At 39.8% G+C, this 26,870-nt stretch overlaps 1 protein-coding gene across 5 annotated transcripts in view; it reads right to left on the bottom strand.

Moving 5' to 3' along the window:
- The window catches only part of LOC131246629 (alpha-mannosidase At3g26720-like), a 49,087-nt gene that overhangs the window by 6,492 nt on the left and 15,725 nt on the right, over positions 1-26,870 (bottom strand). For 2 of the 5 annotated variants that reach the window (XM_058246946.1, XM_058246947.1), the window contains exons 8-25: positions 22,807-22,845; positions 22,611-22,724; positions 21,616-21,716; positions 21,424-21,517; positions 21,151-21,318; positions 20,947-21,036; positions 18,960-19,025; positions 18,819-18,875; positions 17,311-17,530; positions 16,849-16,988; positions 16,510-16,578; positions 16,326-16,385; positions 16,131-16,202; positions 3,526-3,573; positions 3,259-3,378; positions 2,969-3,034; positions 2,242-2,354; positions 2,021-2,105 (exon numbers count right to left, since the gene is read on the bottom strand). In XM_058246946.1, the coding sequence (XP_058102929.1) occupies positions 2,021-2,105; positions 2,242-2,354; positions 2,969-3,034; positions 3,259-3,378; positions 3,526-3,573; positions 16,131-16,202; positions 16,326-16,385; positions 16,510-16,578; positions 16,849-16,988; positions 17,311-17,530; positions 18,819-18,875; positions 18,960-19,025; positions 20,947-21,036; positions 21,151-21,318; positions 21,424-21,517; positions 21,616-21,716; positions 22,611-22,724; positions 22,807-22,845 (1,722 nt within the window). Of the gene's footprint in view, positions 1-36; positions 1,309-2,020; positions 2,106-2,241; positions 2,355-2,968; positions 3,035-3,258; positions 3,379-3,525; positions 3,574-16,130; positions 16,203-16,325; positions 16,386-16,509; positions 16,579-16,848; positions 16,989-17,310; positions 17,531-18,818; positions 18,876-18,959; positions 19,026-20,946; positions 21,037-21,150; positions 21,319-21,423; positions 21,518-21,615; positions 21,717-22,610; positions 22,725-22,806; positions 22,846-26,870 lie in introns of those variants that run through there. The other 3 variants (XM_058246950.1, XM_058246948.1, XM_058246949.1) reach the window with 3 other exon arrangements.

Raw genomic sequence — 26,870 nt, 5'->3', positions numbered from 1 at the left:
TTAAATTTTAAAATGGTCCATCTGTCTCTATACATTGGTAATGCTTCAGAAAAATAATTACAATTAACAAGCTGTTAGGATAAAACCACAAGATATGTGTTTGAAGCACACTCATGACCACAACTTTTGACTTTCTAACAACATGATGCAATTGAACTCCAAAGGTCAGTCAACTCCATTCTTCTACTATTCTTCTTCAGAGAGGTTTGTTAGCCCCAAGACAACCTGTCCCACACGCACCTTTCCAAGCAGTATACGTACCAATCTGGCAGTTATGTACAACATCTGGGAGGTGCATGAGGTGGCTGCCACTGTGAAGAGGCAATCAGCTGGTCCATCCATCAGGCAGGATACATGTGTAAGTTGAATGTAGAACCTTGGGAAATCTTCACCAACAGGATATGTGTATGTTGAATGTGGACTTTTGGAGGAAAAAAAATTACTATCCTCTCCTTTCATTTATAGGTAGGCTGCCTCTGAAGAGTGGGTGGACTGATATTTAACACCAGGTCATATCCATGGTGGGGGCTACCTTATGCACCATTCCCATGTTCCATACACGTGCCAGGTTCTGTGTAAAGGTGCACATGGGCTCGGAAACCTCTATTTTAGTAAATGGGAATATTTACTTCTCCTTAAATATTGCCTCAGGTTTTTCTCATCTGTTGTTTGGCTCCCTTAATATGAGTCCCTTTTTACCCACAAAAAAAAAAAAAAAAGTAAAATGAAATGCCAAACATTCTAGACTAAACCTCCACTCATGTAGCATATCGACGCCATCAAATAAGAGTCATGGATAAAGAGCAAAGTATGCATTTTTAACAAGCAATGAAACTTACCTTAAAAAGAGACACGAAAAATCAATACGCCTAATACATGATAAGACCGACTGACCTCTCATCTAGCTAAAGCATTAGCAATACCATTTGCCTCTCTTCCAATATGGACAAGCAGAATGTTTGTCCTAGTGGTGACAAAAAAGTATAATTGAACTTCCATAGTTGATTGAAACCATGCTGCACATGAATTTATAACATGTAAAAGAGCTACCATCCACAAAATTGGACCGGAGCAACTTTTGGAGAAAATCTGCACCAAAACCTCTGCTGTAGTAGAATCCATAAAACTGACAGTAACGAAAAAGAGAAATAAATAATTCCATTCTCATCTCTCAAGTCTCAACATGCCACCACTACCACTAGGACCAGGATTACCTTGCAAAGAGCTGTCCAAATTTAGCGTCCACCAACCACTCGGCAGATGATTCCATCTAGGCATAGCTGCATAGCCTTCATTGAGACCACTTTCCTATTCACCACCAAGGATCAGTCATAAAGGAAACTGTACGTGGTGATCCCATGGAACTCAGGCCTCCAAAAAAGAGCTGGCTTTATAAGGCTACTTTTGGTTCCTTCTTTTCTATTTTGAAATTTAGGCTAGTTTTGATTCGTCTGCCACTTTTCACAATTGAGGTGTATTCAGTTTCTTAATTAAGTTTGACCTAATTTTCCATTGCTGGCTGCAAGAGAAGCATTTTCCCAAAGACAGTTGAACCAGCTATTAGCTTTGCCCTGATTCACACGACACCAGGTCTCAATGAATTACAATACAAATTTTAAAAGTTTGTCCACGAATCTCTACCCACCAGCATATAGTTTCTGTTAATTCTGTCCTAAAATTCATTAGTACAATGAATTATCAGACTTTTTTTTTTTTCATTTTTTCTAATACAATAGGCACTGTAAAGAAAAGTTCCGGCTAGTGTGTTTACTAAACATCAGGTGTTTACTGTTTAAAAATAGCTGAAGAACTGCAAAGATGCATAATAAAGATTAAAGAACTGATGGTATCAAAGGCTATTCATAAAGGATGCAACAATCAACCGACTCAAGGTTGTGGTGCGGACTATCCATATAGAACAAGACATCAAATCATCAAACCAAAGCCCTAGTGTTATACAAACTTTGACATTTAACATTCACTCATGAGTTGGCAATGAGAAGGTGTCAGATGCACTTACTGTTAGTCCTGTGCATTCATCAAGGACGCAAACTGTTTCATTCAGCGCCTCTCCAACACCTTTCGAATCATCACGAAGCAACCTCCTATATAACAAGAGGAACACTAAGAGAGCTTAGAAAATATGTTGTCTGGGAAAAGCTAATTATCATGAATACTCAAGTTTAAGGAGAATACTGTAATTGAAGAAGTAAATAAAGTACCCCCAAACAAAAAACAAACCTATGGAGCATTAATTCTATTTGCCCATCCACTATGCTTGACCCCCCCACAGACCGGTCAACCAATATTGAGAGCTCCGTGCTGTTGTCTTCAATGTAAATTCCAAGATTAATCTAAAAGAGAAAACTATGTTATGTTTGTTCATTGTCCTTATACTCCAAAATTACATACTGAGCATTCAAATCATTTTCCAATGGAATGACTAGCAAGCCGACAGAAGATTCCACAAAAAGGGGGCTATCTAAAAAGCAAATTGGCAAAGTTACCAGAAAAATAAAGGGACCAAACAATCCTGAGAGAGAGAGAGAGAGAGAGAGAGAGAGAGAGAGAGAGGAAAATGACTAGCAAGCCGACAGAAGATTCCACACACACACACACACACACAGAGAGAGAGAGAGAGAGAGAGAGAGAGAGAGAGGGCTCTCCCTCTTACTAGCTTGGTTTCTCCTATGTCTAGAGACTATGCTTTCTAAACTACTGGATTCAAGAAAAGCTTTATTTTCAAAAACATTCATCTTAAAACAAAAACAAAATGCAAATATTCTCAAGCTGATTCCTTTTAAGGAATCCACTTATCAAGCCTGTGGTTGATAAGTGCAGCCCAGATAGAAGATATGCACCAGGTGAGGAATTTGGCGAGTAGGCATCCTGCAGAAACAAAGGTTTTCACCATAAAAAGATGGGTTCAAAACCCTAATAAAGAAACGTCATTAAAGTTGAAGCTTACAGGGTAATAATTTCCAGCAACAGGTTGGTTGACTTGGAGGTCCCAATCTTTTCTATAATCTCGAATCTGCAACTCAAATAAGATTTCGAACAAATTAAAAGTGCCCACATAAACAAATGCACAGAAGCGACACCTAGAACTCCCATTGTGGGTCAACACTATGGCATGGAAGTATAGATAAAAAGATTGCCTGGAACAATGATTGTAGGTGACCTTGACAACATATTGACAGGAAATGCTATAACTAAATAGAAGATACAATCAGAAAAGGGGGAGTGTATGAAGCATACCCTTTTAATAAAATCACGTCCATTAGAATCTGTGTAGAATGTTTTGTTGGTCGTCATTTTACTTGCAATTTGAGTGATGATCTCTTTCCCAAATCCATCATCAATGGGTATGGGCCCCACCTAAAATTGACGAAATCATATTACTTCTGTGGAAATGTTGCAACAACGAAATACTCGGATTACCTCACCAAAAAAGCACAGGCAGAAATTATCATTGCTTGGAAGAAAGATTTTAATAAACTAATTGATGCATAAAGGGATGCTCACAGTGAACTCAATTTCAGCATGCTCCTTTCCCTTGTAAACTCTACTGATCTGCACATGCTTGCAGAATTAGTATAATAAAAATACCAATCATGAATTCCTCAGGTTGATATTGTACTAAGCCATTTACAGTATATAATTATTTGATAGTTTGTTGGAAAAACAAACGAGACGGAGGAAATTTGACTCCCCATAGGATTTTGTCCACAGAGAATCTCATTATAGGTTTCAAAGCAAGTAGCTTCTATGACAACCAGCATCTATCGACTAGACGTGAGAGAAAATAGAAAGGAACACCCCATCTCTTTTGTACTCCATTATGTCACAAAACCCCCACCGACAAGGGAGATGCAGAAAAATAAAATAAAACTAAATGTGCATGAAAGATTTACATGAGACTTTTGTTGGTCACAATGTTAGAAACTATAATCTTAACAGCTCAATATTTTAATCAAGCAACATAGTTAATTACACTGAAATTACTTTAGAAGCCAGTCATATAGTAATAGAAACATGAATCACATCCAATCCAAATCTCAAAACATTGGATAATTGTCACTTTACATGATTTTCTATGTAAAGGTAAGCTTCACATTATACCATCATTGACCAAGGGAATCAAAATCAAATGTACATAAAGGATAAACAGATGCACTCAAGCAGTTATAAGCATCTACTGATAGTCATCTCAAATAAAAAGCAGCATCTATACTGATTTTCATGAAGCAGCACTCTTTTCACAAGGTCAATCTGCAACCAAATCATCATAGTACGTTACACCTTGTGCCACCTTGGCATGCTATTTGTAGCCTTGAGGTTCAAGCTCTATCCACGAGACATTCTTCAAAAATCAATGGAACAATGCTAAAAGACCAAATCAAATATTCCCCAAAACTCTTTCTAAGTTTACTAAAACCTTCACTTTTTTTAAAAAAAAATCACGAAATAGAGAGAGAGAGAGAGAGAGAGAGAGAGAGAGAGAGAGAAATTTATTAACCTTCACATCAGGAAAAAGAAGAAGAAGAAGAAGACAGATTTCAACCTTAAAAAGCAGGAGTCCTGGACCCCTGTGTTACTTCAAAGAAATCTCTCTGGCCCAATTTTGAGGAGATACGCGGAAGAGAAGGAAGGCATAAACAGGGAAGCTCCCCTCAAGTAGCAGGAAAGCCAATAAGAGTCGCCTCTTGATGACACTCTTAGATCAAGAACGGATGTTTGCAACCAGGAAGAACGGCGGGAGAGCAACGCTATTACTGATAACCATGAGGTCGTTATGTGTCATGTTCAAGAGGAGACAAATGAAGCTTCATCTTCCTGGGACATCACGGACGAATGGGACAATAACCTAGCAGTCGCAATTCCCATCGAGGACCTCGAAGATGTGATGATCTTTACACCATTATGTGCTAAGATATGCAAAGAGGTGGCACCTACGGCACATGTCGAGTCTGCTGGCGATTCGAAGCTTCAGGGGGTAAGGGGATAGACTCCATCTTGCCATAACAGTTCCAATGGGCCAAAGATGTGCTAGTTCGAGTGGGAGGTATGGTTAGAATGTCATACGGAGTCCGAGATGAAGATGTCTACAAATTCTTCCATCTTGTACAACAAAGGGGGGCTCAACTTCAACTCGACATTCAGGCACTATAGTAAAAGAAGTCTCCAAAAGGATGGAGGGAGGTGCTTAGCCTCAAATGTTCCATTAATTATGACACAACAGGAAAAACAAGTGGATGAAAAAGGGATAGATCAAGGAAAGCATGTTCTCAATGATTATTCTATCTTGAAATGTCAAGGGGTTGGGATGCAGCTCTAAAAGGACTTAGGTTAGGAAATTATGCAAGAAGTCTAAGGCAGACATAATCACATTGCAAGAATCTAAGCTACAGGCAGTGGACAAAGGAATGATTGACTCTGTTTGGGGGATTACGAATGAGGACTAGGTTGTTGTCAATGTAGGGCTCTACAAGAGGAATCATAGTAGCTTGGAACATTGATATTTGGAAGAAGGTTGACTCTTTCCCTGGGGAATTCTATATTTTAGTTCTATTGCGGAAGATATAGTCTAGTTTTCAATGGTTGTTCACAACAGTTTAGGGCCCTTGTTCATATAGTTTGCATGATATGTTTTGGGCAGAGTTGGATAACGTTAGGTAGAAATGGAACGATCCTTGGTGCATCGACGCCGATTTCAATGTTATCATATTTAGTCATGAAAAATCCTCGAGTAGTCACATAACTCGAAGGATGTCGACATTGACAGATTGGGTGGCTCGAAACGAATTGGACCTCCCTTTAGAGGGGGGAAAATTCACTTCGACCAACTGGCAACAAAATGCAATCCTATCAAGGCTAGATAGATTTTTGGTGTCGCCGGAATTGATAAAAAAAATCCCTTTGGTATCTCACCGAAGCTTACCTAGGATTGTATCGGATCATTGCTCAATAATTCTGGATGTTACTGAAGTTAACTAGGGGCAGAAGCCTTTTAGGTTCGAGGCGGCTTGGCTAGGGCTTCAAACAACTGGTCACAGAATGGTGGAACTACTCCTATGTGGAAGGATATGCGGGGTTCAAGATTGCTAGGAAACTTAAACTGCTAAAGGAAAAAATAAATATTTGGAAGAACGAAACTCTTGGAAGTCAAGAGGCGGAGTTTGATAAAATGTTGGAAGAAATCCATGATCTTAACATTATGGAGGAGAGTGGAAATTTGTCTCCGACAGATAGGGGAGCGCAGCTCTCCAGCTGAACTATGCTAATTGGGCTAAAGAAGAGGAGATCAGATGAAGCCAAAGATTGAGGGCGGTATGGCCCAAACAAGGGGACAAAATATGCAGTTTTTCCATAGATTTGCCAATGCTCGAGCTTAGACCAATAGGATTTCCAATTTGGTGATAAATGGAGAATGCATGTCGGAGAAGCAAATTTACAATGCAATATTCAAATTTTACAAGGACTTGCTCCATGCCAATCGTTGGATGAGACCACGCCTAGATAACCTTTCCTTCCAATGTTTGTCAACGGAGGATGCCACATTTCTTGAAGAGGGAATCTTGGAAGAAGAAGTAAAGGCTGCTTTAGATTCTATGTGCAGTGATACGTTGTTAGACCCGATGGATTTCCTATGCTATTCCTTCAAAAAATTTGGCCTCTCCTGAAGAACAATGTTATGGACTTTATATTAGAATTTTACAAGTGCAATCAGCTATCAAGCGAGCTTGGGGTAACATTTATTGCTCTAATCCCTAAAGTTGAGGGGACAAAACAGTTAAAAGACTTCAGACCCATTGGCCTGATGGGAGGGCCTTATAAGATTTTGGCCAAGGTGTTGGTGGTGAGATTGAGGAATGTTCTTGGCAAGGTTATTTCTAAGAATCATGGAGCATTCATTGCGGGGAGACAGATCTTAAATAGCGCTCTTATACCTTACGAGTGCATCGACTCAAGATACAAGGAGGGGAAGACTAATATTATGTGCAAATTAGATATTAAAAAGACTTATGACCATGGCGATTGGGAGTTTCTAGATTATATGCTTCTCACATTGGGGTGTGGCAAAAAATGGAGAGGGTGGATGCAGGCTTGTGTGAGGTCCGCCTCCTCCATATTGATTAACAGATCTCCTGATAGGTTCTTCAAAGCATCCAGGGGTTTGAGACAGGGGGACCCTGTCTCCATATTTATTCGTGGCTTTAGCAAGATGCTTAAAAGGGACAATACCTTGACTAGTGGGTTCAAAGTTGCTAATGATAGTGTATCATTCTCTCATCTTTAGTATGCATATGACACTTCTCTTTTGTGATGCAAATTTCACATCGGTGGATAATTTGAGGAATATAATCATCTGCTTTGAGGTTGTTTCGGGTCTGAAGATAAATGTCAATAAGTCAAAAATGTTAGGCATTCATATCAATAGTCTCTCCATTCTCCAATTTATTAGCTCTTTTGAGTGCAAGATTGGGGGCTTCCCGACAACATATTTGGGCCTTCCGCTTTGTATTGGCAATCCCCCAAGCATTTGTGGGATGAGGCGTGGAAAGAATTGAAAGGAAACTTTCAAGCTGGAGGACACGATATCTCTCCTATGGAGGCCGCTTAACCCTCATTAAGTCAGCTTTCGCAACCATGACGATCTTCTTCTTGTCGATGTTCAAATGCCCAAAATCGGTCTTGTAGAGATTAGTAAGGATGGGAAGAAATTTCTTTTGGAAAGGCAACATGGAGTGTTGAAGTTTCATCTCCTTAGATGGGAGGAGGTTTGTAGACCAATCAAGATGGGGGTTGTGGGCATTAAGAGCTGGAATTCATGAATATTGCTCGCCTTGGTAAGTGGATTTGGAGGTTCAATTTTGAGTTGGGAAGATTATGGAGAGAGCTTATTGCAAGCAAGTACGGCTCGCAATTTAGTGGGTGGTTCCTCCAAAGGTCCTCTTTATACAAAACCTCTTCAATTTGGAGAGTGATTCGGCAACCAAAAATCTAGTGAAAAAGGGGATTTCATTTTCCCTTGGTAATGGTCAACACATCAGATTTTGGGTCAACCTGTGGTGTGGAAACACACCTCTCCAACTAAGGTTCCCCAGGCTAGCTTGCATTGCTACCGATCGATTCATATCTGTCGCAGATTGTTTTTCTCTTTATAGTGGGTCCACTGTTTGGAACCCCCCTTGCCAAGGGAATTTAATAGATGCAGAGGTGGAGGATTTTGTGGGGTTGCTCGAGTGTCTTCAAAATGTGATGCCTTAGTCAAGACTCAGATTCAATCCTTTGGCCAGGCCATCCATCTGGAAAGTTCTCTATTCGTTCGCTTTTTGGGCTGATTTCCATCCTTTCCACAATTGATTCTATAGCGCCCACCCCGCGTGGCAGTATTTGTTTGGTTGGTGGGAAGGAAGAAAACCCTCACCATAGAGAACCTTAAAAAAAAGATCTCTAGGTCTGCCAAATATCTGTCTCATGTGCATGCAAGATGCGGAATCAATTGATCATATTTTTATCCAGTGCCCGTTTGTCACAAAATTTTGGAATAATCTCTATGGCCTTTTTTTTCTATGAAGTGAGTGATGCCGAAAGTGGTGGAGGATCTTCTTTGGGCTTGGCATGGTGCTGGAGGTTGTGGAAAATTTGAGAAAACTAGGTGGAGGCTCTACATTATGGCTATCTTGTGGGTCATTTAAGGAGCTAGAAATGCCTATTGTTTTCACAATGTTGTGGTATCCCTCAAGGAGGTTATTGTTAGAATCAAGAATCTTGTTTCGAGATGGGTTCTCTATGTAAAAGCAGTCTAGTTGTTTTGCCTTTGTGTTCTTGGTGGATGATCTTTTTTTTTTCTTTTTGTTGTATTCTTTTCACGCCTTTTGGCGTGCTTTTCAATAAAACTATTGTTACCTCACAAAAGAAAAGAAAAAAGAGAGCAATTTATTGAGAATGGGGCAAAAATTACCACCAAGGAATGGATCCCCATAAGAAAGAAACAATATAAGGATACCTTCATCAACTAGTAAGTCAGCCTCCATATTCCCTTCTCACTCATTGTGAACGGAAGTGGGATGATCTTTACAAATTTCCTGATCTCCAAATTTGCCCATTTCCAAGGATAGTTCCTCGTACCTTCACCCCACTTATTACATTTGCCAAATGGTCCTCTATGGAAACCAGCCCTAAGATCTATTGCTTGTTAAAGATTTAATCCAAAGGCAAACATTTTAACCAGCCTTTGAAGCAATGGAAAAGCGCAAATGAAGAAAAATAGGGAATGGATGATATAAGAGAAGTTAGCGATTTAACCATCTCAAAATCATGATAGTTTAAACCCAAGAAAGATACAATTTTGTCAAGAAAAAAGAATTACATTAAATTGTCTTCTTCATCTCCTTGCATCATATTATAAGCAAAATCAACAAAACCCAGCCTTAACTTCTATCTTAGATTCTAGATTGAACCCACTAATTTCCGAGCCATCTTTTGAGGCCCAAAACAACCAAACTAAAAAATGCAAATAAATAGCCATTGTAAATCTTGAAAAGACCTTCAAATCTAGCTATGGATCATTCAAAACAAACGTACAAGAATGAAAATAACTTTCCTAACAAATTTGATGGAAATTCCCTAAATCCTTATGATCTCCCTTCTATTTGAAGATCATTGCTTTTTTTCTTTTTCTTTTTTTTTTTGAAGATGATTAGTAAAACATGGATAATTACGAGCGCAACTTTGGCGAGCAACAACATAGAGTATATATCTCAACTGCCCATTGCTAGAAATCTCATCTAACCAATTTAGGTCACATATAGTTTTAAGCCTTCTTTAGCTAGAGTAAAAATTTCTATTGAAGGTGAATTTTCCTAATCAAGTACTCTTTTTCAAGATAAATTTCAAGATGCTCAGCGAGATACAAAGAAATGAAATTTGGATTAAACGAAACAATTTGAATTTTGGATTATACAAAAAATCTATGCAATCAACTTTTTTTTTCCATATGGGTTAACGGGTCACCTAAGGGCTATTTTAAGGCTTCAAGGGGTATTAGGTAAGGAGATCCTCTATTTCCTTAGCTTTTTGTTGTGGTTGGGGAAGCTTTAAGCAAGATGCTTCATAGAGGGGAACTTAGAGGATTTCAAGTGGCAAATGGGAGGTGCATATTAGTCATCTTCAATATGCGAACGTCACTCTTCTCTTTTGTGATGTGGATATGGTCTCAGTTGACAACATGCGGAAAATCATTGTTTGTTTTGAAGCGGTTTCAGGGCTGAGTGTTAACATTGTCAAGAGTGAAATGCTTGGAATCCATGTGGATAGTGGGAATTTGGTGAGACTGGCCGATGTTTTTGGTTGTAGGAAAAGAGCTTTCCCTTCGACATATTCGGGCTTACCTCCTTGCATCGGTAAGCCGGCTAAACATCTGTCGGACAAGGTTATAGAAAGGATCAAGAGAAAGCTCTCGAGTAGGAAGTAGCAATACTTATCTTTGGGCAACCATCTAACTCTTGTTAATCCTACCTTCTCCAATATGTTGGTGTTCTTTATGTCTCTGTTTAAGTGCTCGAAAGTGGTTTTGGATAGACTGGAAAAGCTGAGAAGAGATTTCTTATGGCAAGAAGTAGAGGTTAAAACAAAAGTTTCATCTATTAAGATGGGAGGACCAAAGGTAGAGCTAATATAAAGGTGTTGGAATACATGAACATGGTGTTGCTCGAAAAGTGGTTATGGAGATTTGAAATTGAAGATGGAAGGCTTTGGAGAGAGGTTATGCTAGCAAATATGGAGTGCTAGAAGGCTTTGAAGGGACTTTATGCTAGCAAATATGGAGTGCTGGAAGGCTTTGAAGGGACTTTATGCTAGCAAATATGGAGTGCAGGAGGGGTTGGGAAGTGAAAAGATCTTCTCTACACTGTGCATAGAGTTGTACATTGAGCCGAGTCAAGTCGAGGTGGGCCAAGCTTGGCTTGACTCGTTCGTGCTCTATTCGTGTTCGAGCTCGAACTCGATCTCGCCCTCGAGCTCAACATTGGAGCTTGGCTTGTTTGCCAAAGCTTTCGAGTCGAGCTAGTGGATCGAGTCGAGTCGAGCTTACCTTGAGTCAAGTCGAGTGAAGCCTGTTCCCACACCCGACTCAAGCCAGCATCCAACCCGACCCAACCCAGGACCCAACCCAAATCAAACAGAAAATCAAATATTCATTGATATATAAAAAATTAAAATAAATCATTCATGATAGAGGAAGGTAACCTACCTTTGTGGTGGGTGCTGACTGCTGAGAGAGAGAGAGTGACAGAGCTGGAGTGAGTGGCTAAGTTTTGAGCTGGGTTGAGACGAGTAGGTAAAGATGCTGGACGAGTGGCAGATGAGGAAAGGGGGGGGAGAGAGAGAGAGAGAGAGAGAGAGAGAGAGAGCAAGCGCGGGTTGCGGTAGAAAGGGAGGAAAAGATATAGGAAAGGGTTAGGACGGGTAAGATTTTGTTTTAAAATTTTAAGTTTGTATGTATATATGTGTGTGTGTGTGTATTCGAGCTCGAGCTTCGAGTCGAGTCGAGCCGCACTATACTCGAACTCGGCTCGTTTTCAAAATCGAGTTGGGTAGTATGGAGCTTAACTCGCCCCGAGTCATCCTTCAAGCCGAGTCAATCCAAGCTAACTCGAGCCAAGCCGAACGAGCTTTTCAAGCTAGCTCGACTCATGTACAACCCTAACTATGCATCTACTTTGTGCAAGATCGCTACGTCAGTTTAGTATATTTCCAATAGAAGTGTTTCTTTCTCCTCGAGGGATGGTAGTCACATCCGCTTTTGGGTGAATGTTTAGTGCGAGAATCGACGCTTCATGAAGATTTCCCTAGTTTGGCCCACATTGCCTCAAATAGGCTCATCCCATGCGGGATTGCTTCTCGGTTTGTGGTGGTCAGTTTGTTTGGGCTCCTTATTGTAGGGATTTTTTGGAGGAAGAGATATTGAAGTGGTATGCTTTTTTGGGCCGATTAAAGAACGTTGTCACTTTGCCTCAAGATGGAGATTCAAAGGTCTAGAATGTTCATAGTTCGAGTTGTTTCTTTGTTTGATCATTTTACAAGTATGTTGTTTGCATGAATCTGACTATTTTCCTCATCACTTCTGGTCCCGTCCACACCCCCTCTTGGGATACTAGGTGGCTTTCGCATGGCTAGTGGGAAAAAAGAGATCTTGACTATTGATAATTAGCAGAGGAGTTCCATTATCCTTCCCGATAGGTGTAATGCGGACAGTGTTGTCAAATCGCATGAGTGATTCCATGCCATCAAGGGGGAAGTGGGTGATCGCTTATGCCAACACATAAGCGATCGCTCAGCCCCTTATGCTATTTTTTTATTTTAAAAAAAATTAATTTAAATTTAAAAAAAAAAAAAAAGTGTTTCGATTTTTTTCCCTTAAAAAAATAAAAAATAATAATAATAAATAATCAATTTCATTATAGTTTCTTACATGACGTGATTATATTTCATTATAGTTGTAAGCAATGTTTTAAATACCATTATCGCATAATGTACGCACCCTTAGGATATGGATAAATATTGGTTATCGCATGGGATATATCAGTTGTATCGTGTAATGTATCGTTGTTGTTGGGAAACATGGGAACATTGGGAAATTGGTCGAATTTTTCAATGAAACTTCAGGGATTGTTGAAAAAACATCAATACATACTTAAAAATCAAAACATTACCAAAAAAAAAAAAAAGTGCACATAACAGGGGTTTCCTTCGTATGGGGTCCTAATATATGTGTTTTCCAACTGAATTAATGCAAGTATATTCAAAGTCTATTAATGTAATTTATTAACTTAAGAAGACATGTATAAAAACTGGGGTGTTCAAAAACGGTTACGGTAACGGCCGCGACCGTTATGCGTTACAGGGTCGTAACGGCCACCCCCTCTTTTTTGTGCCCGTAATGGCCGTTATGGTACCGTAACAACTATTACAGGCCATGACCCTAAAGAAAATAGGAAAAAATGAAGGGGGAAAAAAAAAGATAACTTTTTTTTTTCTTTCTTTTCTTCTTATTCTTCGCGGGCTGCTGCCCTCCTTCTCTCTCTCTCTCTCTCTCTCTCTCTCTCTCTCTCTCTCTCTCTCTCTCTCTCTCTCTCTCTCTTTCTTCTTCTTCTTCTTCTTCTTCTTCTTCTTCTAGGGCAAAATCAGATGGGGTAAGGAATGCCCTTAAAATCCTTATTTATAGCACTAGATTTGGTGCAAGTGCACCGTTTTGTTACGTGGGCCCCACCTTGATTTATGTGTAATATATCTATGTCGTCCACTATAATGTTTATTTTCCATCGAACCTGTTGATAAGGTCACATAGACTTTGACCTTGATGAAGGGAGAACACAAATAATAGCTTCATCTTTAACAAAATGTCTTAAGAAATTTTTAATGGCGGGAATTAAATCCTTATTTTATGGTTCACCTAAGATTTGGATCAGCCTCATTTTTTGGACCATGCCCTAAAATAAGTTGGCAAAAAGGATGGACCACATGGATATACAACAAATGCATTGAGGTGGGCCCCACTTTTAAAGGGATACTCACTAGTGATCCTCTGAAGATTTAGATCTACCTAAATTTTTGGACCATGCCTTAAAATTTGTTGGCAAAACAGATTGATGGCATTGATATACAAATACATCTAGGTGGCCCGCCTGGCCCACTAGTGGTCCACTTGAGATCTGGATTTACCTTTTTTTTTCCAATGCCCTTAAATGAGTTGCCAAAACGGATGGATGACATGAATATATAATACATAATCGAGTGGACCCCAGTACATGGCCCTAAAAATTTATACATGATGTATATATCAACTCAAAATTAACCAATTAAATTTTGGGACCATTGTTGCTAAGTCACAATCCTAAAATTAAATGACTCCTACAATTTTCACCATTAGTTTGCAAACACTTGTTTTTTGAAATAGGACCATTTGATATTTTTCATTTTTCACTATCCAATAAATGTCCACCAATCCATTAGTGGGATAAGTGCCAATAGATTGCATTAATTTGAGGCTAGTTTGGGGCATCAAATGGTCCCCAAATCAACCCTGAATCGACAACACTATTTACCTCAATTTAATTTTAATTTTTTAAAAGATTTATGGGGGAAAATGATATCAAATTGTTAGGTATATGAATTACATAATAGGATACAAAAGTCCCTAAACTCTATATATTGAAATAAAATGCATGTGAGTCACGAAGTATGCAATGCACTAGCACTATAAATAAAAGGAAACCTTGAAAATATAAGATGTTTTCGTATTACATTCATTATAGTAAATTTATAAAGATATTATATAGTTAGAAAACTAAATATAAAGGGTTTGCATTTAATTCTAGGTTATCAGGTTCATAAATCCATTAGACAACCCGATATAGCATTCTCACCAAAGAGTGGACCGTTACACCACCATAAACATGTTCCAAATTATAAATGAATGCATATTTGGAATATTTAGAATATTCCGGATTTAATGGATATTTTTCCATAATTTTTTTACCAAAAAAAAAATTTGCATCGTTACGCACCCCGTATCGGCCGAAATGGGGCGTATCTGTATGGGAAACGGTGGGCACCATTATGCCCACTGATACCGTCACGGAACACTTTGATGGAAACACAACTAATACATTCAAAAGCAAAAGAAAAATCATTAAATCAAGTAACATACATGTTTAATTTTGTGCTTGGATACAAAGATTGCAACTGATTTGTGAGAAATTGAGAAATTTTGATCTTTCTCAATTTTCGGCAACTTGACCCATCTCCCCAAAATCTCAAAATCAAAGTTCCAAATCCATAAATTTTCATGAAAAATATGAAGAATCATAGATTTGTTACCATTTGACTCTGGTTTAACATGATTTACAACAAAAACATTGATCAAAAATTAAAAATGCTCACTGGATCGAATATGTGAGATATATTGGCACTACATGTGCATTTCGTATCGCACAGGTGGGATACAAGATATATCGTGGGATATATCAGCTGATATTGTCGATATTTAAAACATTGGTTGTAAGTTGTAACTTGTGACTCATTACATGTTTTTCATTTTATACACACACACACACACACACACACACATACCTATTTCATCATAGCTAGACTCAAGATTAAAGAGTTGAAATTTGACACCTGTTCAAACTTCAACCTTGAAAGATAATTTGAGAAAGGAGAATGAGAGAACGAGAATAAGATCATAAGAGAGAATGAGAGATTAAGAACTTAAGAGAACTTTGAGAGAGAGAGAGAGAGAGAGAGAGAGAGAGAGCATTAGAATATGGGGGGGTTATGAATTGTTAAATTGCAAAAATAAAAAAATTTAAAAATAGGTCCCATCAGTAAATAATAAAAAAAATATGACCGAGTATGATCACATGCTCGACCACATACAAATTGCACCAAGCATTTTTAGGAAGTGTTCCATATGGCATGGGTGATGCTGAATTCTATTCCGGATCTTCTATGAGCTTGGCGTGGAGAAGGGGTGGGTAAAGTGGGGAAAGTTGTGTGGAAACTCCTCATTTTGGTATCCTTTTGGAGCATTAGCGGAGAATGCAATTGGTGTTGTTTCAAGAACGAACAGAAGATCTTCATGGGAAGAAGTTATTAAGGTAATTAAAGTTAATGGTCTGAATTGAGCTTCTTATGTAAAGACGGTTAAATATATCGATCTCTCCTCTTTTTGAGTTGTCGAGTTGGGTTGTGCTCTTTTGCGTTTTTTCAAGCGCTTCTTAATAAAATTTTAGTTATCTCTCTCTCTCTCAAAAAAAAAAAAAAAAGGAACGATCTGTGTAGAGTATCCCATTCTTTATGGATGCATCTTTTTGCCATGTGCTTTGAGAGACCAATGTGGTCATGGATTGCCTTGCAAAAGATGGAGTGACAAGAGAATCACATGCAGGGAACTCCGTTCTCTTCCTTAGCCTCTTTGTTGTTTACTTTGTTCTTCTATTCATAACAAAATTCCATTATTCATCAAAGAGAGAGAGAGAGAGAGAGAGAGAGAGAGAGAGAAGTGCATTGGTGATCGGATTGCATGGGAAACTTTTTTGAGTTTAAATAGTGAAGAAAAGCACCTGATATATCCATGAATCGATTTTTTGATGTACTTCGTCTAACAGTGGTCCCCGTAAGACAGTCAGTGGTACCTGCAACATTAACATTTTTTACACACCAAGTATCTTAGATGAGTTGTCCAATACTTTCCTTGGGATCATCATCATAAGAGTATATTGCATGGATAGCAAACTATTTCAGAAGGCATGCTGTACCTTTCCTTCAGATTTGATGGGAAAAGTGCCGTTTGGACGAAATATATATGCTCCAGAGGCCTTCAACAAGTAAAAACAATCTTACATGGTAATGAATCTTCGATTGGACAATATAATGCAAGCAAAGTGAAACATGAGACTGGAAGAAAAATGGAGACAGAGAATAGTCGTTTAGAACAACTACCTGAGTATCATTAACTGTTCCGTTAAATCCAGAATAAAAACTGTATGATTGTTCTAAAAATGCTTTCACCTTGAATAATAAGCAAAAACCACATCAGATTTAAAAAAGAAAAAAGAAATAAAAGAATCAGGTGAGAATACACATACAGACATACATACATATATATAGACGTTTGTGTGTGTGTGTGCATGTAATATTAGATATATTCTGACTCTGTTTGGGGAGATATAACATGAACTGAAGAAATTTACAGATCAAAGGGAAAGAAACATATCAAATGACTATATTAAAAAAAGGCAGTACATGTGGATCTGAAATGCCACCAAGAGCACAACATACCGAGCTTCTGCTATTAGAATACTGAGTAAGTTTGCTTTCATCCACATCGTAAGTGAGCTTTAGATTTCCTGTCCCAACTTCTATCACACCATTTTCACTTAGTTGTGATATGTGTACTGTTGACATGGTTGCACTAGGGCCTGTAATTGAAATAGATAATACACAGTTCTATGTCAGCAAATCCTGTCTGTTCCACTTCCGATTGTTTCTCACTCATTGTGCCTCATGACATGGTTATCTAGACCATTTAACAAGTGGGCCAAAGTGTGGATGAACCACATAAAAACAATCACATTGATCACAGATCCCACCATCAGTGCAAAGGTGTTGAAATCTGGGACCTAGTAGATGAGTATTCTGGATCACTGCATGCGAGGCACAAGAAGCAAGCAACAATTGGACAGCAACAGAAAAGATCAACGCTTACTAATATACCATAGACATGCAGTTAGATTAGTAAACCTGTCTGTTTTGCGCTTGAGATGATGTAAGTGTTGAAACCAAGAGGTGGTACAGTTGCTGGAAACACAAGCCAAAACTTAGGCATATCACTAGGAGATATGCCCAAGTACGCCCTAACATAGTAGTTTCTTATGCTCGCTGAGGAATTGAGTAAAGGTATAAGCTGTGATTCGATTTGCATTCCTTTGGAATCACGAACAATAACTGATTCGCTGATAACCTGCAGAACATAATGTGATTTGATATTGTTAACTATCATATATCAATAAGAATACTGTTTTTGATGTAGTGTGAAGCTTTCCTGAACCAAAACTCCCTCCATGTTTGGTATGTTATCAATTTACTGGGTTCCTTAGAATTTGCACAAATTGATATAGTAATGATTGTTCTTAGAAGCCGACGTGAAGATCCCTACAGAGGGTTCAGGATTTTCCCTTCACGTTATTCCCAATACCTATTTGTTGAAGGAGATCCAAAGAATCTCGCAAGCATTCAAGCCATGGCAATTACTATTTATCTTGATGAGTCCATCGCATAGATCATATGTTTTGTTTGTTCATGTAGATATCAGGAGATATATTGTGTCCCAGTTACTTTCAACTTTGTTAATTCATTGCTTTCAATGATCAAAAGGAAATGCTGATAGATATCTAAAAGGCAGCGCTTTTAGCACCCTTCAATTATAACTTTCATGTGGCCGCACTTCACCCATTTTACTACCATTAATCTGCAGAAATGGTAACAGAAAAAAGGAATACGCTGCCTGTCATAGTTACTAACATTTATATTAAAGAATTTTATGATTCAAATTAATGAGTAGAGTTCCACATAAAATCTAGCTCATTTTAATCTACTAAGATGCAATGAGCTCAATGTTTTATTTCGGTGTATTGCTACATGTAATGGATTCCAACATCTGAGGTTAAAGCTTTTCCTGTACGGCTGATACTCTCTCCCAAAATTAAAAATCTATCAGATGATCTGTAGAAAAGGATAGTCATCATGATTCATTCTGATCAATGGCTGCTAAGTTGCAGACTTGCATGTATGAAATCAGAATGTATTTGGTGAGGATCAACAAAAGAAACAATTAAGTATATACCTGCACAACCACCTTTTTGCAAGGCAGGAAGTTTTGCAAACTTGACCATATTGCAAATCTGTATTACGATCCACACACAAGGATATATTCATGAAGTACGAACCATTCTTACTAGTGGGAGCTCAGGCTCTTCGGTCTGAATATCTCATATGTGGATGAATTTGGTTAAGTGCGCATGATTCTCACTAGTGGGTGCTAAGGCTCTCAGATTTGCATGTCTCCTATATGGCAGACTTTGATGAAGATCAAAGAGATAGCAATTAAATTGCAGAACTTCTCCATAAGATGTACCATAGCAAGGGTTGTGCAGTCTGCAGACATGAAATGTCAAAAGGGAGCAAAAGCTACAGACATTCAACAACAACCCTTCTAGAAATGAACTGAGCATAATAGCAGAAACACTTACAGGTATTCGAATTATATCCTCTCGCTTCCACCCGAGAGAATTGTAGACGACAACAACCTAAAGAGAAGAAAAGAATTATAATTTTGAAGGCAAGTTCTTCTATTGGTATTCAAGAAATAGTGAGAAGAAATAGGTCCTTACCAGGCTTTTCCCATGAGACAACTCAACTTCTGATGCAGGGCAGTAACTTATATTCAAAAGAGGACACTGGGAAAGGAAATCATGAATCAAGATTCATATGTCCTTTATTTAACTTCAAATTTAAACTTCACATGATAATATCTTGGTCCAGGTCCAAACAATACCCTTATAGATGGAAACGTTTGCACAATTGCATAACAAAAACAAACTTCAATATTTCACAATATTTTGGGAAATGGTTACATCCTTTCTTTCTACTATCGGGATTGGAAAAAGCTCTAACACCAAAAGTAGGAATAAAGGCTATCTGGGGGGTGTAGATGTTAATTCCTGATTATAATCCACATCATTGGTCTATATGTCTCAAGGTACAGAGGACAGAGTGGACCTCAAGACGGTCTTTCTTTCCACTTCCCAGAATAATGTATAGGCATAAGTATTCTTCATCACATCATCATCACTATTATTGCCATCATCACAGTCTTGTCCCAGCTATTTGGGGTCGGCTTTTCAAATTCTCATAATTGCTTGGAAAAAGTTCAATGACCAGCCACCTACCTAATACCAACCCTTCTTTACCAAGGTAGGGACTGATGTAGCACTACCAGGCACAAGACAAAGATAACAAATGCAGGGTAAAAGTTTAGTTTCTTATTTCTTTGAGGAGGCTTTTTCCAATGTTTTTCAATTTCAAGAACCAACATCATGCTTACTGTTGACGGATCATCATGGACAGCGATGATCTCACATGTGGCCCACTTTACGTGAAGATGATGGTTTCTAATATTTCATATTATTATTTTCCCCTTAGTTCTTAAAGGTGATGTGTAAGAATAGAGTTTAAGAAAATGGGCTTTGTTTTACATAATAACACAAGCATAGGGATCTTTTTGTACTTTCACATATATTATGAAACCTTTATGATAAGTGAGAGGAGACACTAGGGGCATCACCGCCTATTGAGATTTCTCTCTTTTCTTTCTCCTTATATTCTCTCTCTTCCTCCTCAATCTCACTTTATGAACATGGTATTAGAGCAGTAAAAGATCCAGATCTTGTTTGTTCTCCCTTCTTTCACTCTCTCTCTTCTTTCCTTTTATTCTTTTTCTTCTTCTTTTTTCCCCTGCATGGTGAGGCCCTGAATCATTTAGCACCCGGTTAACACAAATAGCCTCATTCGTTGTTCAACTACCATATGGTGGGTTGTGTAGTTGCTCCTTGTGGGTGTGCTTCAAGCCCACTTCCGCACGCAACTAAATAATGGTTCAAAGTCAGCCATTGTGTGTCTATGGGCAGATTTGAAGATCAAATGCTGGTGTAGAGATTGTGAATGCAAGTGAAGGTTTCAACATATTCATCAATAATTAGTTTGTAAGTTTGAGCCAGTGATCATCGATTTATGCTCTCTTAAAGCAAGTGTTGGGTAAGTTCAAGTTCCTCCCAGTGTGTTTGATTCCTTCTCTTCCTTAAATATGAATGTCAAGAAAAAAGCTAAGAATAGTCTTCTGACTTCATCTGAGTCAATGAATCTTCAAATTACATCAATCAAACTTAACGATGCAAATTATTTACAATAGGCCACATAGGTAGAATTGTTTCTTACAGGAAGAAGGAAGTTAAAATATCTGACGTCCCTTAAGCATGATGAAAGCTCGACAAATTATGAAGGTTGGCACTAACGTTTTCTCCTCTATCCTTCTTCTTTTCTTTTCTCTCTCTCTTCTTCTTCCACTTCTTCTACCTCTTTTCCTAGAATCTCATTCCCCTTTTCTACTTGTCATTTGAACTTCTACAACATCTTAAGAAACTTGGTCAGACTTGGTCCAATTCCATTCACAACTTTGAATCCTTATCCACTAGAATGCGTAATGTGCTTATTCTACACTACTCTGAAACAAAAGACCTTTAAGAATATACTGGACATGATAACTACTAATACAGAAGAAGTACGAATAGCTTAATAGCAAAGACGGTAATTAGTATTTGCCTGTTGAAATTTAGTTGTTGGGTGGTCACATCCATCATTTGAACTCGACTCTGTCAAGCAAGCGAGGGAAGATTCAACTAACTCTGCGGCCTGCAGACAAAAACAAATAAATAAATAAAATAGAATATGAACTTCAAATCTTGAAAATGGAGAAAGAAGGCAACAGTAGAAGAATAGTGCAATGACCCAAGCAAAATTTGTCACCTCTGCATAGCCCATATACAAGCGTTTTGCATAATCACTAGCCACATGCTGCCTTTCTGTTCCACTAACTGCATCATGATGTTGAGCAATCGCTAAAGCATCAGCCAAAGTGTCTGTTTTAGGCCCTGAACTTTTCCTCCCTAGGAGGAACTCCAACTGCCTTGCTGCCTGGCATATATCAGAATCCCATAACCAACACAGATCTCACAACTACAGAGAAATTTGTGAGAAACTTGGTTCTTGATATAGATTAAAAGAGCATAAAAATCTTACCAAATAGTAAGCACTCATCGTTCTCACATAGCCTTTAAATGCTGGCCTACTGGTGAAGTATCCTGTCCAATATACATTTGCACGATCTGCATAACTGAAATGTCCAAGCAATAAATACTTCTGAATGTAAAAAATAAATAGCAAAAAATATTGTTGTAACTAGTTTCACTATAAATTCAACATGTCACTCACGGAAAGAAATCATCAGTCTTCAGCGGCCAGGATTCATTCGCCGCATGTTTTGCATCAGTGTAAATTGATGGCGTTGAATATAGGGCATTGACACGCCCATCCTAAAATCACCCAAAATCAGAATTCCAAAATGAGAAGTTAAAGAGAACAAGATTATAACATGTAAAAAAGCAACTTGTAATTCACATACCAAAAAATGTGAAAGTCAAGAATATCTTTCGAAAATAAAAATAAATAAATGTTAAAGTCAAGAATGAAAAATAGCCAGTCGCAAAGAGGACAAGAGGGACAAGTAAGCCCGGTACTGAAAAGACAGTGAAATAGCCTTGATCTTCCCTATCAGAAAGTTGAGATGTGATGCATCCAGGCTACACATCATTTGTAATGGGCAATCATGATCAGAACTGTTGCAGATCTTGTTCAATGGAATTCTGGGTCCACCACATCTAATTGGATGGCATGAAAGTTCCTATCTATCTATCAGCAGATTGTTTCATGTGTTTGTGATCATTCTCATATATAATCCTCATCATCATCTAAGTTGTGTTCTATAAAAGCTACTATCATACATATTATGCCCTCACCCTTAGGCATCATGGATTTAAGACTGACTCATCCAGTCTCATGTCAATCTGCAACTCGGTCAAGTCGGGGGCAAATCAGCCCAACTTGCCCAAGTCAGGAGTGACACATCCAGCTGACTCGTGGTGTCAAACCAGATGGGTTCTGGCTGAGTCTGAGTCAACTTGGACAAGTCCTCATGCCAAAGGAGTTGCACAGGGACTCATCCGAGTCTTAAAACCATGCTAGACATTCTTGGAACCCAATTAAATGGAATAAAGCAAATAGACACTCTCACTTCTCCTAACATTTGAACAGCAAAAGTTTACTCATTTTGCACTCAAAGCAATATTATGCAAGCCAAACTGACAAAATAGAAGCTCCATCGATCAAGAACCTCGAGGCATTTCCAAAGGGAGTAAAGGGACAATGACCTTGTTGACATAATGAATGAGCTTGTCCATCTGCCTGAACCATGTTGTGGCATATTGATACTTAAAATCTGTCCCCATGCACCACATGATATGATTTGTACGAGTAACGTTAGCCTACAAAAACATGTGCAGCTTGTTAGCATATTTCTGTTTAAAGCATGCATGGATATGATTTTTTTTTAAGGACATGACAAACCAAATGCAATATTTGTTTTTGATGCATCTCCAGTAGCAGCTGCAGAGAAAATTCAGATCACAATATTCGGTGCAGCAATGTCATCCTCATAAACATAGGTGTCAAACTGTTAGGCAGACCAGTATCGGTAGAATTTTAAACAGCTTCTAGCATAAAGCATACAATGCAGCTGGAGAGCAGCAGTTTAAAGCATAACAATGGTGGCCAACAACTTTGGTTTAGATGACTCAGTATGGTGCATACCATAGAATAAGTCTTGGGATTTTTTCTTGTAATTTTCTTAATTAAGGGAATTCTTGTCCCTTTTGTTGTGTTGGTTTTCCCCTAATTATCAAAGGTGTAGGGAATGAATCGAAGAAAGTGACCTCTCCATTCATTTATTTCCATTTCCTCTTTGCATCTTGGTATCAGAGAATGGACGATGGACCCACCTTGCCAATCAAACCCTTGATGCTAATTTTCAAACACTCCAAATCAGCTACCGCAATTAACTATGAGCATTGCTGTTTTCCCTCTTGATTTAGTGATCTCCAGTTTCACAAATCTGAGAAGGAAGAAAATTTTCTGTTGTAACTTCTGCTATTCACTGCCTGTGCTTTTCAATCAGAGGAGAAGATCCTGCATGTGTCTCCCTGTTGACAGATACCCTTGCCGATCAGAAACAAGCTTTTATTATTCTTCGAAGCTTGAGGATCTTTCTCTTTCAGCTGTTAATATACACAGGAACATGCATTCTTCAGTCTGATCTGGAATCTGCCAAGTGCTCTGCCTTCTTAATTCTTATATCTGGAGCTCTGGTCCACCATTGATCACGCACTCACATTTATATTATACGTAGATAGAGAGTAGTGCTCACACGCAACTAGTTGTACGTCCAACTAGTTGGTGTGTGGGGCCCGCTATAGCGTTTGTACAATATCTTGCCCATCCATTAAGATTATCCCATCATCAAAATAAGATGCCCAAAAAATTGGGCTATGGCGTTTTGCACCTATGAATTGATGTGGCAAAGGATGCTTTCGATTGAGTTGCAAATTGAAGTCGGGTCTCACATTGTTCTATCTTGTGATAACCAAGCAGCAGTTCACATTGCAAATAATCAAATATATGATAAGAGAACTAAATATATAGAAGTGGACCATTATTTCATTACAGAAAAGATTGCAGCAAAACTCGGTAATATGACTTGTGTATGACCAGAACTTCGATTGGCCAATATCCTTACCAAAGTAATTGGGAAAACTAGGTCATGTAATATGATAAGCAAGTTAAGTATGATTCATATCCATGCTCTTACTTGAGGGAGAGTATTGGAATTTGTTGATGCAGTTTTCCGACAGACCACCCGCGATAGACCCTCTGGTACCTGCACAGGTGTAAAAGAGAAACAAAGGAGACCCTGGCTAGCGCAGGAGAGACTCCAATGCTTAAGTCAAGAACGGAGTCTCTTTTTTTTTTTGCAGGGTAGGGTCTCCAGAAAAGAGACATCAGTCGAGTGCTAGGGTAAGAATGCATGTACCTTTGAAGGTTGGGGGATACCACTATATATAGGGTAGAGAGTCCAATCATACAAGGATTCGTCCCGATATCTTGGAGATCCGTCCGGATCCAAGACCTTTACCAGATATCGGATTCCGATGTTATCGGGATCTGATCTTATCCCCCGAAGATCTGGGGAGAGATCTTTGGGATTGTAGGAGATTCCTCGATTCTATAGCTCGGATTTAGATCGGCTCCCATAGACAGGTGATGGCTCGGGAATAAGCGACTTCAATCTTCTTGACAGATCAGCATTCACCATCTTAGACCAACGGTTGGGCTAGTGGGCCCGTGTTCCCTTCACCTGGGCGCTAATGGTCCTTGACCTTGTTATGGGACGTCGCCGACCTAAAACCGAATGATGGCCGATCTACGGCCATCCAATGACTGATCTATGGCTGAGCTATAACCGGGTAGTAGGCGATCTAGGGTTGATCTATGGTCAGGCTTTATCCGACCTATGACCATTCTACGGTCAATCTGTAATCGACCTATTAGGTCGGAACACGGTTCATTCGAATGGGCTCGTGGTTGTGTTCTTAGAGTATCCTTACAGTTGCAACGACCTTCTTGAAGGTTAGCCTGTTTCTGGACGTAGACGCCTTATCAAGCTCGGGTTTCACTAGGCCTGTGCTGGCCAAGTAGAGTTAGTCCATTCCATAAGCCGACTTATGGACTTGTTATTTTTTCCCCAACAATGAGCCCCCCTTACTTTTCGAGCCGATCTTCAGAGGTTCGGAAAGTAAGTTTGGCCGTAATTAGGTCGGGTTTTGCGTGGACTAGGTCGAGTCGCATGGTCATTAATGCCAAGTATGGTGGCCAGCAAGATAGTCGAAGCGTTGTCAGTACGTAATCATGACGTGCCGTTTCGTGGCTCGAGGTCACATGGGGCGTCAAGCCGTCTTTTCGATAACGGACCAATGAGATCGTGACACGTGGCGCTGTACTCAATATTAGGGTTGAGTAGCGCATGGGGTCGCGCCACGTGTCGAGTCGGGGTAGCCGAGGGGACGTCGTACAAGCGCGCATTGATGGGCGTCTTCAATGCCTACCACGTGGCATGGCTATCTAAGGGAAGTCCTAACCCTTTGGGTCTTTCCTTCTGCGTTCTCATTTCTTCTGCAATTGGGCCAGTGACTTGCCCATTTCTTCTCCGGTGAGCTCCATCTTTCCCTCCTCCTGTCGTTTTTCAATTTTTGAGTAGCTTTTACTCACAAACACCATGTCCAACTCATTGAGCTCGCGGGAGGGGGCTTCTAGCGGCGGCAATAGAGCAAGTTCTCACCTTAGGGTAATGTCGAACCCACCATCGCTACTGGTGATGATGGCGTAGGACGATTTCCGGTCACTGGCGTCGCGGGTGTTAGAGTGGTCTCCTGCCTATAGGTCGGTGCACGTGGCCAAGGCGTTGGATTTATCCCCATTGCAGAGGACAATGCCCGTGCCTAGGGCGTTAAGCACATCTCTGGCCAAGGGCCCAGTGGCTGTGGGGCGCGAGCCTTCGAGAGAGATCGATCCGGAAGAACCTGATGATAAAGAAGGCCCAAGGGGGCCAGTGCCCTCAACCTTGCCCGAGGAAGAGTTGGCCCGGATCAGGCTCGAATACCATGTCCCCGAGTCTGTGGTCCTCCGACTTCCTTCGCCGGACGAGCTTCCGGACCGACCTCCAAAGGGGCCCGTTGCGATCTTCCAGGTTGCACTTCAGTGCGGCCTGCGGCTTCCTCTGCAGAGAATAGTTAGGCATCTGCTAGCTCACCTTGGCTTGGCCCCGAGACAGATGATCCCGAATGAGTAGAGGGCCTTGTTCGGCTGTGTGGTCCTGTGGGCCGAGCTAGACTAGCCCGAGCTATCTATGGACGAGTTTCTCCACCTGTACCAGTTAAAGCCGAACAAGCTCCAGCCTGGCTGATACTACTCCACTTGGCGGAATACTGGTGGGGCCCTTATAACCGACCCTCCGTCATCCAACAAAAATTGGAGGGACAAATGGTTCTGGGCCTCTGGGTGCTGGGAGACAACCACGCCAGACTCAACTCCCATCATCCCCCGAGCTTTCTCCGACCCAGGTCAATATTTCTGCTGTAGTAGTTATCCCCTAGTTGATCGGTTCTCACTGACATCTGACCTTTGTTACATGTGTTTTTTTTTTTTTTAGTCGTACCCAAGCGTCCTCCTCTGCTTAGCAGCGAATCATTAGCTCGGATCCGTGACTTGCGGGCGATCGAGGAAGGGAAGAGGTCATATAGAGTACTTCAACCTGAGCTACTCCTCAAAACAGGCTTAGACTCCGCTCTTACCGGTAAGAACTTTGGTAAGATCTTCAGCCGAGCCTCGTAACTTAGAAATTTCGAGAACTTTTCTGACATCTCATTCTTGTACGTCGATATAGAGATGCCTGAAGCTCAGCCGTTCATGGTGACGCCGAAGAAGAAGTAGACGACCTCCTCCAAGGCCAAGGGGAAGGTCGACCCCTCTTGCCCGGTCGTCTACGAGGGAGAGGGAGAGGTCACAGAAGGGGAGATCCC

Source organism: Magnolia sinica, chromosome 5 (assembly GCF_029962835.1).
Source record: "Magnolia sinica isolate HGM2019 chromosome 5, MsV1, whole genome shotgun sequence".
Classification (NCBI taxonomy): Eukaryota; Viridiplantae; Streptophyta; class Magnoliopsida; order Magnoliales; family Magnoliaceae; genus Magnolia; species Magnolia sinica.
The sequence above is the reverse complement of the archived record's forward strand: the minus strand, read 5'-3'. Positions and strand labels throughout refer to the sequence as shown.